The following is an 18046-nucleotide window of genomic DNA, read 5'->3' as shown; positions in this document are numbered from 1 at the left end:
GGCTGAGAAGTTACAAATACTGTGGAATCATTAACAGGCATCTCCATTCCTGCCCTCATGATGGAATGAAAGTCGTTAATGAATCAGCTGAAGACGGGCGAGCTTCACCTTTGACGACAATACTCATCTTTCTTTGCAGGAGGTCTGACTGCAGGTAGGATTATGTTTAATCTGATGCTAATTAACTTCAATTTCACCATGGCAGCCTGATGCTACATTCAGTACAATGCTGCTTCAATTTCAAAGGCACTCTGCTTCCCTCACTTCTGGAATTCAGTGTTATAGTTCATGTGTGAATCAAGACAATATAGACCTGGGGTGAGATGGGTCCCCGCAAATTGACTATCAATGACAAGGCTATTGGAGGATTAATGTCACTTAATACTAATCCCATTAGTAATAGTATTCATACTTAATACTAATTTGGTCAGACCTTCCATCACATTACTGACGATCTTTGACCTAAATACTGTGCATAATGAAACATTAAAACATGAACCAGTATCAATGTGTTATGCTGGCAATCTATAGGTTACTGGCATAGGTACCTTTCAACAGCTTTCACTCTCATCTCTATAATATTATAGATATCTAACTGCTGAGAATCTGATTGTGAAGATTCTAATTGAGCCCTGCCACTGAGCTGCCACCAGTAATCTGCATTACGTATTCCTACAGGGGACTGAAGATGCCTGCAAATCTATGTCGTGACTTGATGATTAAAAATGAATTGAAAATTCCAATCCTGATTCTTCTTTTCATTCTCCGCCTTTGTTCTACTTTTGCCAACCTTTCTTATTAAAAAGTAACATTAATAAATTAAAGAAACAGCCCATGCTATGTGAGTAGTTTGGTTGCTGATAGGTTTGCATGCAACTCCAGTGAGTTGAGCCCAGCTGATCACTGCATCTAAATTGCATTTTGCACTAAATACATTTGAGATCACTGTTTGAAATAAAGAACCCGGCCACTTGCTTAGATGCACTTCTTTGCTCAAACCGCACTATGTTTCTCAACTCAACAATCCTTTTTTAACCTTTGACTTCAATTTTCTTTCAGGTATTCCTTTGCTCTCAGATTTCATTGAACTTTCCCTTCCATTTTTTATGTCTCTCTCTCTCCTCGGTTACGGAGTCAGCTTCAATTTTCAGACAGCTCCATAAAATTCCTTAGTGCATTGCAGCACTGCCATTATGCCACCCTTTAATGGCATGAGAAACCACCACATCACACTCAATCGTGCTCCTCTACCGCGGCTGCTAACTCCTCAACTCATAACAATTTAAATATTATTTTTAAAATAACATTTTGTCCCAGGCATTCAGACACAGCCACTGACTGGGTTCTCAAGACTTTTCTTTTGAATGATAAAGGATAGCACAAAAACACAACAAACAGACCCAATGCTCACACTTTCTCGGAGAGAAGGGTTAAGTATGTCAGGAGTCTTCATTGCCGTCTTTGATGTGAGCTACCTTTCTAGTCGGGCTTCACATACATTCCCTCACAGCAGTGCTCTTGCTAGCTATCCGCTCCTTCCCCATCATACACTTTTCTCCATGTTCTCTTAATATTTTCTTTGCTGCTTTTTTTTTTCTTCCCTCTTTTACATTCACTCAGCTGAATTCTGGCCCATGTTTTCGGATGGCCAGAATTTAATTAAGAATTTACCCCTTCCTCGACTCAACGCAACAATGGCCTGGATGTCCTTGACCCTGCCCCTATCCTACACGTGCTTGATACCTGGAGGTGAAGGAGCAGACAAACTGATCCGCGATATCTAAGGAGCATCCCAAGAGGCAGAGTGGGCTCTCAGCAACCACAAGGCTTCAGGCACCATATCCTGAGGGCTGACCCTCCCCCTTGACAACTAATGAAGGCTTTTCATTTTCTTTTAAATGCCTCTGATCGTCAGAGATGTTTTAAAGTGATTCAAATTGATTTAAATAATAAATGTAATTAAAACTAACAAATAAGTAAAGACATCAAAATAAAGTGAGATGACTCGCACACTCGGATGTGCCTCCATGAGGCCGCCCAGCCATTCAGATAAGCAGCACTGTAGCTTGCAGATGGAAAGCTGTGAGGGTGGATGAAAAGTGCACCCAGTCCCTGTCTGCAAGTCAGTGCACAACTAGTGACACCAGCAGTGATGTGGGCGATCAAGCAATCCAGCACCTGCCTCCTGCTTCATCCTGGTTCATCTCAGTCTTCTGCATTTGGCCAACCATTCCTGGCAGCTTGATTGATGCAAGCTGGGCCATGAATTACACCTGGCCTTTCCTTGCAGAAGCTTGATTCAACCATTATCCCTCTCCCATTCTCAGGACAAGGAACATAGAACAGTACAGCACATGATCTTACAGAAACATATACAATTCTTAAGGGATTGGACAGGCTAGATGCAAGAGAAATGTTCCCAATGTTGGGGAGTCCAGAACCTGGGGTCACAATTTAAGAATAAAGGACTGAGATAAGAAAAATCTTTTTCACCCAGAGAATTGTGAATCTGTGTAATTCTCTGCCACAGTGGAGGCCAATTCACTGGATGGTTTCAAGAGGGAGTTAGATACGGCTCTTAGGGCTAATGGAATCAAGGGATATGGGGAGAAAGCAGAAACAGGGTATTGATTTTGGATGATCAACCATGATCATATTGAATGGCGGTGCTGGCTTGAAGGGCCAAATGGCCTACTCCTGCACCTATTTTCTATGTTTCTATGTTTCTAGGAACCGGCCCTTGGGCTCACAATGTCCACCCTGAACATGATGGCAGATTAAATTGATCTTCTCAGTCTGCACCTTATCCAGATCCCGCCATTCCTTGCGTATCAATGGGCCTATCTAAAAGTCTCTCTACTGCAGCTATTGTAGCTGCTTCCACCTCCACCCCTGGCAGTGTGTTCCTGGCACCCACCACTTGCTGTGTAAAAATCCTGCCCCACAAACCTCCTTTATACATTCTAACCATAAAGCTGTGGCCTACAGTCCTTCATTTTTCCACCTTGGGAAAAAGGTTCTGACTGTCTACCCTATCCACGTCTCTCATCATTTTGTATACTTCTATCAGGTTTCTCCTCTCCCTCCACACGCCAGAGAAAACAATTCAAATCTGTGCAACCTCTCCTCATAGGTAATACCCTTGAATCCAGGCTCCTCAGTCTGAAGAAAGGTCTTAACCTGAAATATTCCTTTTCTCCAGAGATGCTGCGTGACCCGCTGAGTTACCCCAGCCTTTTGTGTCTATCTTCGGTTTATACCACCATCTGCGGTTTCTTCCTAAGCATTCTAGTAAAGCTGTTCTGCACCCTTTCCAAAGCCTCCTCATCATTCCCTTAATGGGGCGACCAGAACTGCACCCAATTTTCCAAATGTGGCTTAACCACAGTCCTATAAACCTGCATTATAACTTCCGTTCTCTTATTCCTGATGTTCTCACTGATGAAGAGTGTAGTCTATGGCAGTGTGTGCCAATTTTAATGTAAGGGTAGTGTTTGATTAACTTTGCAACATTATGCCCGAATGATTAGGTGGAGGTTACTCTGTAAATCACATATTTGGGCAGTGTATTGGTAGATGGACTTTATTCCCAACAAATGAGATGCTGCATTTTGGGAAGTCAAATAGGGCAGGATATAAACAATAAATAATTAAAAAGGCCGCACATTAGCGCAGCGGTATAGTTGTTGTCTTACAACACTTGTAGTACCGGAGACCTGGGTTCGATCCCCACTATGGCTGCTGTATATGTGGGGTTTGTACGTTCTCCCTATGACCTCGTGGGTTTCCTCCGAGATCAAAAAAAGAATGGAAAATTCAAGAGATTCAAGAAAGTTTATTGTCATGTGTCCCAATGCATTTCGTTGTCTCTGTACTGTACACTGACAATGACAATTAAAATTGAATCTGAATCTTCGGTGTCCTCCCACACTCCTATAGACATACAAGTTTGTAGGTAAATTGGCTTAGAATAAGTGCAAATTGTCCCTAGTGTGTGTAGGATAGTGTTAATGTGAGGGGATCATTGGTCGGTACGGATTCGGTGGGCCGAAGGGATTGTTTTCAAGTTGAATCTCTAAACTAAAACGATAACAGGCAGCCTTGGAAGCCTAACCTCCTTAGTCAAACCGCACGTCAAAAACCTTGGCGTGATATTTGACTCCGCATTAAAGTCAAATCTGTGATAAAAGCCTGTGTCTTCCAGCTTCGTACCACAGCTAAAATCAAACAATTACTCCAATTCGACGACCTTGAAAAAATAATCCACGCATTCATCTCCTCCCGCCTTGACTACTGCAACTCCCTATACACTGGCATCAGCCAATCATCCTCGTCCCGCCTTCAATTGGTTCAAAACGCCGCGGCGAGACTTCTGACAGGTACCTGTAAAAGGGACCACTTCACCCCGATTCTGGCCTCTCTCCACTGGCTCCCAGTACGGTACAGAAACAACTTCAAGCTCCTCTTATTCGTACACAAAGCCCTTAACGGCTTGCCCCCCTCCCCTCCCGCAATATCAAAAATCTTCTAATCCACCATTCTACCTCCAGGTCCCTCAGGTCGGCCAACTCAGAAGTGACCGCACTTTTGCGGTTGCAGCACCTAGACTGTGGAACAGCATCCCTCTCCTCATCAGAACTGCCCCCTCCATCGACTCCTTTAAATCGAGGCTCAAAACCTATTTCTACTCCCTAGCGTTTTTGAGTCCCTCTGAGGGGGCACTGTAAACAGTTTATGTATGTATTGTTAGCTCTGTTTACCATTGTATGTAGCACATCAGTATCTGCACTGATGTAGAGCACTTTGGTCAACGTGAGTTGTTTTTAAACGTGCTATACAAATAAAATTGACTGATTGACTGACTGACTGACTAAAACTAATCTAAACTAAACTAAATAGCATTTCGCTGAGGAATTTTCATGTAAAAACTATCTTGGGTTTCAAGTCCGTAGTTCTCTGAAAGTGGCAACACAGCTAAATTGTTGCAAAAGGCATATGGCATGTTTGTTTTCATAGATTGTGGCATCTAAAATAATAGTTGAGACATTATCATGCAACTTTACAAATCTTGAGCACTTAAATGGGCAAGAATAGAAGGATAGCAACCTAACAATGGGATGTGTAAATTAGTATACAGGTCTGCATGGTTATGATTAGCCAAATTGCCTATTTCTTTGCTGTACAACTCTATGACAAAGCCAATGAATACCACAAGCAATGAAGGAGAGAACAACACAATCGTGAATGGTCAAAGGTAAGCAAATTCATATTGATGATATACTTTAGACATGACGTTCACTTTTTGCCCCCAATGTGACAGTGTTTCTCTAAGATTAATGAAATTGTAATAATGCACAGCTCGAAGCTATGTGCCTTTGTGATAATATGATTTTGCTAGTGTCAACAGAAAGATAGCGGCCAATCACAATGTCGATGCAATAATGATTCTTTCACACTTCTCAAGCAGCTAATAAGTCAGTTCACCATTACAATTGTCAATTTCATTTGATAATTCATTTGCAAAATGTGCAACTGTTGTACAAAGTTTCCGACGACCAGCAGAGGGTAAAAAAAGAATGGAAAATTCAAGAGATTCAAGAGAGTTTATTGTCATGTGTCCCAGATAGGACAATGGAATTCTTGCTTTGCTTCAGCACAACAGAATATTGTAGGCGTAAATAAATACAGAACAAATCAGTGTGTCCATATACCATTGAATATATAAATATACACACATAAATAAGCATATGAAGTGCAATAGGCTATTAAATCCTCTTTTGGAGATTTAAGGCCCTTGGCAAAATGTGGCAACCGAGGTTAACACCGTTTCTGTTCTTAGGTATACCTTGCATAAGGTCCAAATGAAAGTGCACCAACAAGCTCACAACGTTGAGGAACAAATGAGAATATAACAATATATAACAAGATTTTTATTCATAACTACTGAATCAGTTCAATAGTTATTTCCATTTGAATAATTGGTTGGTGGCTGCTCCTTTTCAACATAAGTGGGCGATGTTAAACACCTTTGTGGTGGTTATATTAAGTCTTTGCAAATTGGAAGTTTGGTGTTGCCCATATTCTTTTTCTATTAAAGACAAGCCAATTCCTTGACTGTGGCCCAAATTAATTTAAAGGGAATGGGGAACTGGGGCCCCAATGCATTAAAGGGAGCATGGGAAGCGGAACAAATGGTATTTCAGATTAGAAACATAGAAACGTAGAAAATAGGCGCAGGAGTAGGCCATTCGGCCCTTCAATCCACCACTGTCATTCAATATGATCATGGCTGATCATCCAAAATCAGGACCCCGTTCCTGCCTTCTCCCCATATCCCTTGATTCCGTTAGTCCTACGAGCTACATCTAGGGGAGTGGGCAGGGCTGAAGATGTCCTGGTTGGGTTGCTCCTAGGCCTGGCCAAACTGGCTATCCGTGAGTCTCAGCGCCAGGCAGAAGAGGGCTTTTCCCGAGCCAGATGCTTGCCCCTTTACCATGGTTACGTCCGCACCTGGGTGGGGGTAGAGTGGGATATAGTTGTATAGTAGTTATTTAGTATCTTTATAACATAGTTGTTTGGAATTTAATGTCTGAATAATTTGGTGATTTTGTAATGTGGTGGGGGGTGTGTCACCACGGGTTTGGTTTGATTGGTTTTTGTATCGTGTTCGTATTCAAATACATTATTTTTGATACAATAAAAAGAGCTGTATCTAACTCTCTTTTGACACCATCCAGTGAATTGGCCTCCACTGCCTTCTGTGGCAGAGAATTCCACAGATTCACAACTTTCTGGGTGGAAATCCTTTTCCTCATCTCAGTCCAAAATGACCTTTCCCTTATTCTTAAACTGTGACCCCCTGATTCTGGACTTCCCCAACATCAGGAACATTTTTCCTGCATCTAGCCTGTCCAATCTAGCCAGTTACTGCAGCATGAGGACTTGTATCCCCATTTATATGCTTGAGACCAGAGCATGCATTGTGTGGTGTTCTTAATGAGATGAAGATTACAATTTTTTTTTTTTAAACGACAGATATTCAGCAGATAAGACATCATCTTAGTTTTAGTGTTTTAGTTTTAGAGATATAGCGTTGAAACAGGCCCTTCGGCGCACCGAATCTGCACCAACCAACGATCACACTTTCATTACTATCCTACAATACAACTGAAGCCAATTAACCTACAAACCTGTACGTCTTTGGAATGTGGGAAGAAACCGGAGCACCCGCAGAAAACCCATGCTGGTTACAATACAATACAATACAATACAATACCATTTATTGTCATTTGAGCCTCAGTGAGGCTGTGAATTCCGTTTCCACAGCTGTACAAACAAAGACAATTTCCTACAAACATACACACAATTTAATTCACACAAACATCCATCACAGTGAACCCACTGTGATGGAAGGCAAAGTCTTTTCTCTTCCCTGTTCTCCATTTCTCTCCCGATATCCAAGCCCCAGGCGGGCGATGCTTAGTCTCACGGCCATTTTAGGCCGTGCCGGGCAATTTACGGCCCCGCTCCCAGTCTAAATGTCACTGAGTTGGAGCCCCCTGCGGGTGCTGGAATGTCCCACGGCCATGAAGCCGTGCCGGGCGATGTACGTCCCCACTCCGTGTCGTTCCAACCTCGCGACACGGGTTGGAGAAGTCGCGTTGCGGGAGCTCCGGGAAGAGGTCTCTCCCCCCGGACCCGCGAGCTCCCGATGTCCCGACAGTCCACCGGACCTGCGGCTGCGTTGCTGGAGCCTCCAAGCCCAGGAGTCGAGTCGCAGCAGCGAGTCACCACCGCTCCCCACGCTCCGAGGCCGGCCAGCCCCACGATGGTGAGTAGTCCGCAGCTCCGCAGTCTCCCGAGCCCCCGGGTCGTTCAGGTTGGAGGCCGCTCCACGGGGAGAACATACAAACGCTGTACAGATAGCACGATTAGTCAGGTTCGAACCCGAGTCTCTGGTGCTATAAGCCAGCAACTCTACTGCTGCAGCACTATGCTGCCCACTATGGAGAGAAGAACAGTTAATGATTCAGGTTGGAGATGTATCATTACAACAGATGACAGTCAGCTCCCAGTGAGGGAACTATGTTCAGGCAGGTCCACTCTAAAGGTTTACGTCTACATCGCTTCCACGTCACTTCACATGTCTGATTTCCTTTGCCATGCACAATGACAGGGAATCGCAAACATGAGCCCACGTCCTCAACTTCTCGCAAAAAGTCGTCGGCTTGAAATGCCTAACCTATTTCTCTCTCCGCAGCTGCTGCCAGACCTGTTGAATATCTCCAGCATCTTCTTACAATTTGCTTAATCTCGTGGCCTTTGCTACTAAGCAGCAATATTAAGGGCCTGTCCCACTTGGATGACCAAATCCACAAATTTAGAAGACCCTAGACGAGTTGAAAAAAATGTCAAGGTCGTGTTGACTCGAAGTAAAAGACTTCCTACAACCTCCTACGACTATGTCTAAGACCTCCTACGACTATGTCTACAACCTCCTAAAACCCCCCCTCGACCTCAGTCTTCCACACCTAAGACCAACTACGACTAGCGATGAGTGGAAAATGATCACATGATAAAATGATGTCATGTTTGCATATTTGTTTCAGGCCAGTTAGCTACCTACAACTACCATTATGACCTACTACGACCTACCAACGACTTACCTACGAGTAAAAACTATCAATTTCTTCAATGTCGACCTTTTTTTTACTCGTGGACGTTTTTTATCAGGCTGGAAAAATGCCATGACCTACTTGAGGCCACGAGTACACGGAGACAACTCACAAGCATGAGGAAGAGTTACAAAGACCTTCTACGACCTCCTACCACCTCGTGGCGACCATGCAGCGAGTATGAGTCAAGGGCAAACTCGCCAGAGGTCGACAATTAGGTCGTGAAAGTGGGGCAGGGGCTTCACACAATGTTAGTTTGAGGATTCTAGTGCCCTGTTCGGTAAAACACCTGATCTGACAAAAGAAGTTTAAATTTGCAATATTAGTTCATCACAGAATAGACTTTTAGACATGTAAGTGGATCATAGTGGTCATTCTAATAACATATCACATTTTTTGCCTTCAAATGCATTTTGTATACAGCCACATTAGTTACTGCCAAAAAAAACAAACCAAATTAACATTATTAATCATGCTTGGTATATAATACAAATTTAGAGTAATATTTGATATTTTAAAAACCAGACCTCTGAATGTGAAAGTTAATAGCACTGTTGATTCATGATATTTAGATACACACATGCGATGAAGTGATGATCCAAATTATCAGGACCCAGTAGAAATTCAAATGGTTTCTAGAAAATTATCAAGCAAGCTTAAGCCAAGGCAAATATTAATTAGTGGCACATATGGTAACGAGGATTAAAATGATGTCCAGTTTTACAAATGCTATTGTAGCAAAGGCAATAAGTGATGATTAGATGTGCCCAAAATGTCACCACTAGAAAAGAAGCCAAGCTGCCAACAACAGTTACAATTGTGGGCTAGGAATTATTTGTGGTTTGCAGGCACATGGAGAGTTACAGTTTGGTGCAAGCCCTCAAGGATTCAAAGTTCCAGTGTGTGTACTCAGAATTTGGACCCATTTAGATCCAATATTTGTTTTTTTTCCGTGCATCAAAGTAATTTTTCCTGGAGAAGATCATGGAAGTTGAGGAAGTAAGGGAAAGTAATAATAATATCCTGGAACAAACCAACATTACAAAAGAGGAGATGCAAGCTACCTTAAAGCATATTAAATTAGGTAAATTCCTGATCAATTGTCTGATCAATCAAGATATTATGGGAAGCCAGGAAAGGAATTACCCAATTTCATTTTTTTTTTTCCAGCAGACCTGGCAATAATGTTGTGTTCTGCGCGGGTTCAATGTACTAAGAGAGAGAGTGAAACACAGTTTCTAATAGTGGTCCAATTGTGTGTAGTGGAAAGTCACACGCAGGGACGATGGTCCCAAAATCCCACCATGGCAGAGAGTGATGATCAAAGAGAGAATATTGGGAAACAGATGGTAGTTGGCAGATAGATGATTGCTGTTGGAGACTTTGTGAGGAGAACAGTATTATGGGAAAAGAAATGATCAGGGTAGATACTGGCAAGGAGAACAACGGGGACTGAGGAGTGGATCAGGTAGAAGCTAGCAAGAAGATTGAAGAACCTGTAGAGCACAGATTGCACACAGGCCCAACACTGCCTTTTTGGAACTGCAGATGCAGGTTAAAATCAAAGATATACACAAAAAGCTTGAATAACTCAGCAGGTCAGGCAGCATCTCTGGAGAAAGTGAATAGGTGACGTTTCGGGTCGAGACCCTTCTTCATCCATTTTACTACACAGTGGAACGTAGTTTATTAAGAAGTAGTCTGAAAAAGGGTCTTGACCCGAAATGTCACCCATTCCTTCTCTCCAGAGATGCTGCCCATTCTGCTGAGTTACTCAAACTTTCTGTGTCTATCTGTAGTTTATTAAAACCTGGTTGGCCCTTAAGGAAATCAAAAACTTGTTTTTCAAATTACAGAAATTGAAAATGTCACTGCCGATGATTTTTGAGCAGTTCATTGTTGTCATCATTGTCGGCAGAAAGTTTAATCGAGAGAAAAGTGATAAAAATAATAAAAAATGATTCTGAGAAATGAGGGGACAAAATGTAGGCAATATTCCATTTTTCAACAGAGCATCATTTCTTTTGGGACTATCCAAACAAATTTCCTGTCCATTATACTAATCAAAAGTTAAAGAGTCCCAAAGACAATGATCCTAATGGTTAATTATTGCGATCAGTCTGGTCAGTTATAGCAAAGTAGCAGAGAAAGTTTATTCTATTAAGCTGTAGTTTGACCTGAAAGGCATCTGGCATTAGTATTCATTTTGTGACTTCAATCATCAAAGGACCTTCACAAAATGAAGCTATGTTACTGTATCAGCAAAATGGCTGCTGTTCCACATTACATTACGGCAATGAGATAAATGATCATTTAATTTCTTCTGACAGAGATGGTGACTCAACTGTCAATTATCTGCAGCAATGTTTCAATGCATTCTGTTAGGATCCGTGCCCTCCTGCCAGTGTGTCAAATAGGTTGTCAACTAATACCACGTAGGTGGTGCCACCGGACATATTATTTGATTACATAAATGGCACCATGGCGGCCAGACCAGGGTTGTTTTTGAATGTTTCAGTGTTTTCCTATCAGTGAAGGGAAAGAGATTTATGATTGATAACATTCCTGTTGGATTGTTACCTAAAAGTTGTGAGGTGGAGAATTATACTATGATGTTATTGGCTGGATCTGGTTAACTAATGATAAAGGTAGCAGTTCGAGATAGTCATAGAGTGATACAGTGTGGAAACAGGCCCTTTGGCCCAACTTGCCCACCCCGGCCAACATGTTCCATCTACACTTGTCCCACCTGCCCATGTTTGGTCCATATCCCTCCAAACCTGTCCTATCTGTCTAACCGTTTCTTAAACATTGGGATAGTCCCAGCCCCAACTACCTCCTCTGGCAGCTTGTTTCATAAACCCACCACCCTTTGTGTGAAAAAGTCACCCCTCAGATTCCTATTAAATCTTTACTCATTCACTTTAAACCTACGTCCTCTGATCCTCGATTCACCTACTCTAGGAAAGAGACTGTGCATCTACCCGATCTATTCTTCTCATGACTTTATACACCTCTATAAGATCAAGATTGCATGCACTATCTTTTAAGGAGGTGGAATCCCCTGTGGTACTGTCACCTAATTTCAAGGGAACGATGATTGCTTGTTTCCTTGTGCTCAGCAAGAATAAAAGAGGCCTGGGAAAGAATTGGACTAAACTCGATCTATGTCAATGTAGGCAAACATGCAGCCTCAACTTATAGCTAATTAAAAGAAAGCAATTGAAGCTAATTAAGGGCTTATAGTCAGCAATTTAGTGCAGGTGAAACCTTGGGGCCATGGCAAATTAATGGAAGCCATCCATTTTTGGTCATGCTGAAATGGCAAAAAGGTGCGTGACACTGAAAAAGGTGATGAAGTAGCCCAGGAGAAATCCTTCCTTGTCTAGAGAGACTCAGCCCTCCCTGTTACCTCTCTTGGATGTCAAATATAGATATGCTTTGGGCATAATTGCTAATTACGATTCTCCTCCACAGGATTAGCTTGTGTTGTGATACTTTGGAAAATCACCAGCCAAGAAAATCTATCTGCACCATTACAAAAAGTCTTTGAAATCTGTTTCTATTCTGCTCCATTATTTTTTTTATACTATTTCAACTCGAAATAGGGTGCACACCAAGTGCCTGGAGAAGATTCCACATGGCGAGGCCAATTCCCATCATTGCAGGCTGAAATATCCCAAACACAATCCATCAGTTAGGTAACACACTCCATCTTATCTCTTTAGCTGTCCCACAGATTCAGAATCCTGGTTACTCCAAAGTTGAAGCCACTCAGAAAGGACCATCGACCCAAACGTTGTTGGGCTTCACCTTCAGGAATGTCGGCATGTCTCAGGATTCCTGTGTTAATGGAAACATTTTAGCCCTTCCTGGCTAAGGTCCCCTTGTGATTTCCCAGCCACATTCTACTGCATGGGCTGCACATGGATTGTGCATGGATTGTGCATGTATTGTGCATGGACTGTACATGGAATGTGTATGGACAGTACATGGACTGTGCATAAATTATGCATGGAATATGCATGGACTGTGCATGGATTGCAACTGCAGAACAGGAGCTGCTGGAGATTGCCAACATTTATTTAGCACAGGGTTTGTAGCTGTCAAGAAAGATGGAAAAATATTGTATATGCTTTTAAAATTATTCATATTTGCAGTGAAATTTTGAATTATTTATTTTCAACTGATTTATTTTTTAAATATCTTCCAAAAACGTTAAATTGTTTATTTTGTTTATAATAATTTTTGAAGGTCAGAAACATGCAGTGGCATCGGAAAACCTGTCACGTGACAAAGCTGGCGGCATGGCTTGGTCATCTGTCAAAGATTTCCATGGGAGCTTCATGGATGGGCTTGTTCTGGCCCGCTCACCAGACAAGGTTATGTTACAGCAAGGGTAAGATGGTCATAGACAAAAACATCTACGTCAGGCTTTTGCAAAAGGTAGTTTTGAGAGAATTATGTGCCTATGTATCAAGTGCAGGCTACGGACCTGACAACAAAGTTTGAGCCAAGTTAGTTCTTTCTCTTTAAAGGGCCTGTCCCACTTAGGTTCTTTTTTAGGTGACTACAGGCGAATAGGCTGTAGCCACATGGTTGCCGGGGAGTCGCCTGTATGGTCGTGAATAGTCCAAGAGTTGTAGCATCTTTCTGGTCGCCACTGGATTTTCAACATGTTGGAAAATATTCGTAGACAGTCGACAACAGTGGGTTTGACGCTAATGAGCGTAGCTTGACTTCTCCTGATGTAGATGCTGTCATCGTTGTCGTCAGGTTAAGGTAGGTTGTCGCTGGTGCTGACTTCGTTTTTTTATGTTGTTAAAGTAATGATTCTATTTTCAATTTTATGTCGAAGAGGGGTCCAGCCGCGGTTTATTTCGGCGACCTGCTACAACTATGACAGTCGCCGGCAGTCGCCTAAAAATATCCCAAGGGGACAGGCCCTTCAGATAGACACAAAAAGCTGGAGTACCTCAGTAGGACAGGCTCCAGCTTTTTGTGTCTATCTTTGGTATAAACCAGCTTCTGCAGTTCCTTCCTGTGCATAGTTATTTTTCTTACTCTCCCTCTGACCCTTGACCTACAGTTAAGGTATCAGTTTATTCTGATCCTCTGCTGACCCTGTTTTGTTGATGGGATAACTCATTGTCTGAGCTCCTCTCGCTCCCTGTGGGAACACATCTCGTCTTGCCTGCAGAGTGCAGGGTTTCACCATGGACTGCTCTTGTACTTGATATCCAGCCAGTTGATGTGTTGGTGCTTGAGAATGCTGTTTTCTGTAAGCAAATCAATTTTAAAGTAAGGGATCTTTGCATTAGATCTTAATACAAATTAAGTCTAATTGACATACTAGATTATGCAGTTTATAAATTCACTGGTCTATCTCCCATGCAACAACAACATGAGGTGAAATGGAATAGAGAGTGGGGGATAATTGCACCAGGATATTAAAGTATTTTCAGACTCCATTTTAAAATCATATATGTCTGTTCTAACTTTCTATAATGCTATTTCGAGAGAAAATAAATGGTAGGCTCGGTCACAGAGAAACGAAACACAGAGGTTTCTTTGCAGGGCAGGCTAAGATATTAATAGGTATAAAGATAGGGTGCAGCACTACCAGTGCTGATGGGGGATTGTAACCACAAGGTCACAAGTTTGAGTGGATAGGTTTCATTATAAATTTCGACAGAGGAATTTATTATTTGAAAATCTGACAACAGGAAGCAAGGTTCTGTAGACACAAAGTCTGTACACACACTAGGTTTTTAAAAATATATTATATACAGATGGTTCAAGAATTTTACATGCCGTTATCTTTTCTGCCACTTTGATCTTATCATTCAATCCGCATTAAAGGTGAAGTTAATAGATTTGAGTTGGGATAAAGAAGGGTTTAGACTGTTGTAATTAAAGTACATGAATTTCATATACAGCTCAAAAATATAGCTGCTACTGTATCAAGAAGGACATCAGGAGATGCAGCAGAATATGATTCCATAAATGTTCGTCATAACTAAATATGTGGACGTGTGTTAGAGTACATTCCAGTTGCTTGCACCCTTGGCATAGTAGCATATGTTTGCTTCAGAAAGGTGCCTAGAAGCCAATACTAGGCTACATCTTTATGTTCATTGGTGCCAAAGAAATATCATTCAATATAGACTAGCTGAGTGGACATTTCCCATCTGAAGTTAATGTTCATTATTGAGATCCTTTGTTGAGGATGAGTGTAGCCACCTGCAAATTGTGCTGTATTATGCCTCAATATTTATGAAACCCAGGATATTGCCTCAGTTCAGGGGCCATTAAAGGGAGATAATACACGGTGTGAATCCAGTGATGTCAACACCCTTTGAATGAATAAGTAAAACATGCTCTGGAGAGGTTTAATTCACAACTGGCATGTGTCTCCAATCAATATGAATGCTAAAAGAATCAACTAACTCACCCTCCATTCCCCTTATCCCCGCCCCTATTTCACATATATCTCTTCCTCTAGCCTCATATTCACACCACTCCTCATCTCACAGCCTTTTGACTTATTTTCACATTTGGCCTTTGTCCACCTATCTGCTAATCAACCCTGCCCCTCACCCGTATCCACCTATCACTTGCCAGGCTATATCCTGCCCCCCACTTCTGTTCCATCTCTCTCCTCTTTACAAGAATCAGTCTGAAGAAGGGTCCCGACCCGAAACATTGCCTATCCATGTCCTCCAGAGGCAATACTTGACCTGCTGCATTCCTGCAGCCCTTTGTGTTTTTTTGCTTGGGAATCCAGCTTCTGCAGTTCCTGTGCCTAATATTCACAACTAATGATTTCAAAGGAAAGTTTCAGTATGAAGCAAGAAGAATTCACTGGAAGGTTCTAGGTTAATGATGAAGGGTGTCTGGAGGGACATGCACCAGCGTTGACCAATTGGACTGAATTTGATCGTAGCCAAAAATTCTATAAAATGAGCAAGAACTAAATTTGTTCATTTTAATTTTCAAATTCATATATTCCATTTTTCAGTGCTATTCCCTTCAACAAAGGTCCTCATGCTAGAATTTATGTCAGAATTTAAAATGCCCATTAATGATCAGAGACCATGGAAACATAAGTACTTTTGCTTCCTTGGACCTTGCAGATGCACTGTTGGGCCTGAAATTCCCTTTGCGTTTAAACCTCGATTTGTCCCTAGATTGGACTCAATTATGCAGCTTAAAAGATCACAGCATATTAAATGTAAGCATGTTAAGGGTATAACTCTGATACGCCAAGATTCCTTGATCTTTGGCCCTCAACATTCAAACCTTCCACCCATTTAAAGCTCCTCATATAAAACTGGCAAGATTCTCACCTTGTACTCATTTACTGCTCCCTCATAGCCGAGGACAGATTTTAAGGCGTAGCTGGAAACAATCTTTTTTTCAAGTCATTTAACTATAAGCATTTAAACCAAGTATCGTGTATGATCTGCTTTATATTATCTTTAGTTTTAACTGCAAACTTAGGTCAAAGGAAAAAGCTGAAAAACGTCCTCAAATAAAGTTTCTGAAAAATGTTTTGTTGGGCTGAAATTCCAAAGTTCCAAAGTCCAAGGAAAATATAGCACCAGCGTAGTTGCGGCATTTGCTTGGCTTCTGATTGCTTATGTGCATTTTAAATCCTGGCGTAAATTGAAAACAGGACAATACAGGTGCAATTTACCATCAACGAATACAGATACATGCGTAACTTTAGATGAAATTTCTTTGGCAACTTGTCCTGAATTCTTTTAAGTCATATTTTTGGAAGAATTACTGAGGTGTTCAAAGTGCAAGTTAGAGCTGAAAATAATTGCACCAGAGAAGGGCAATGATTTGATTACTAATGCCAGACCCTTGAAAACTGATGAATTCATCACAAAAAAATGAAGATCAAAAGTGGAAAGATAACCCTTTGTAATTTAAAAAATGCAATTTTTTTTTTCATTTTGCCATTGTGCATTATCTTTCTAATATAATATACCTATTTTAATAACGTGTACTAATTGCTCAGCTAGCTATAAAGAAAGCCAATCTTATAAATACATTGATATAAATAAATAGTGTCTTGCAGACACTGCTTGGAAATAACTTATGTTTCCAAAATAACTTTATTTGACTCCAAGTAGTACAAAAATACTGAGCAGAAACATTGATAAACCTGACCCTTCATCAGACATTATACTGAAACTTCAGATGCGGTGAAGTACTGTGCAGATCCTTTCTCAAAACTGAAAATAATAGGTTCACAAAAGTGAACAAGAATCCCTTGACTTTAAATCCTTTGCGAAAAAACATTGTCGTCGTTCAGTTCACAAGCTGCAGTAAAAATCTTTGATATATAAGATTATATTTTTATCAAGGCTTTGATAGTTAAAATATTAAAATGGAATTGCAGATAAAATGAACTGCAGATGCCGGTTTATACAAAATGTAGGCACAAATTGCTGGAGTAACTCTGGGTTGGACCGCAACTCTGGAAAAAATGTATAGGTGACATTTTGGGTTGGGACCCTTCATCAGACATTATAACATTATATGCTAAAAAAGATGTTAAAATATTAGTTGGATTTTATAACTTACCATTAATTAAAAATATTTTGCACAGTTACACTTTCCAGCAATTTTGTAATATAATTGTTGCATTTACTGGAAATCACATTTTTAAAAATGCCATGTGGGGCTGAGGTTGCCAATGAAACAATTTTATACTATTCAAAAGCCATGATTCTTTAATTTTATATTAAAAATAATCTCTATCCCACAATTTTAAACTAATTGGTTATTATCTCATTAAGTATATACCTCACGGTCATAGTTCCATTCATCATAATACAAAAGGATGATTTGCTTTAACATCTGAATAATTAAAATTGTCATGGAACAGAACTGTAACAAACACTTCTTCACTAATGTTGACTGACGTTTTGATGCAGCATTTATAAGGTTAATTTTGCAACTGTGCAACTATTTACTCTTATCACACTAATTCATATTGTTGAGTAATGTATATTCTGGACTGCTTTCCGAGCTTTTATTCTGCGTTTCAATCAATTCATATATGAACTTGAAATTATTCAAATATTTTGAAAGTGATACTATTTGATTTCCTCAGAGAACTTAATCATGCAAACTATGACCTTTACTGGCACTTCTTGGCAGTAAATTTGTCCCACTGTCAGGATGTCAAAGGGCATCTCTCAAAGTGAATGTCATTCAGTTGTCATGGAGCCAAATGGCATATCATGAAAGAAGCAAAATAATTGATCAATAATTATGTTATCCTTCAACAATCCTCATTACAAATATATGGTTCATGAGGATTAATGTGCAAACATACCAGCGTCAGTTGTAAA

The 18046-nt window shown here is 40.8% G+C and overlaps 1 protein-coding gene across 1 annotated transcript in view; it reads right to left on the bottom strand.

The window, feature by feature from the left end:
* Positions 1-7340: 7340 nt before the first annotated feature.
* LOC129703950 (uncharacterized) overlaps positions 7341-18046 on the bottom strand; it is a 37001-nt gene continuing 26295 nt past the window's right edge. Inside the window, exons 2-3 of the mRNA XM_055646689.1 lie at positions 13799-13954; positions 7341-8003 (exon numbers count right to left, since the gene is read on the bottom strand). Coding sequence (XP_055502664.1) covers positions 7535-8003; positions 13799-13954 — 625 coding nt within the window. The 3' untranslated portion in view covers positions 7341-7534. The remainder of the gene's footprint in view (positions 8004-13798; positions 13955-18046) is intronic.

This window comes from Leucoraja erinacea, chromosome 15 (assembly GCF_028641065.1).
Source record: "Leucoraja erinacea ecotype New England chromosome 15, Leri_hhj_1, whole genome shotgun sequence".
Lineage (NCBI taxonomy): Eukaryota > Metazoa > Chordata > Chondrichthyes > Rajiformes > Rajidae > Leucoraja > Leucoraja erinaceus.
The sequence above is the reverse complement of the archived record's forward strand: the minus strand, read 5'-3'. Positions and strand labels throughout refer to the sequence as shown.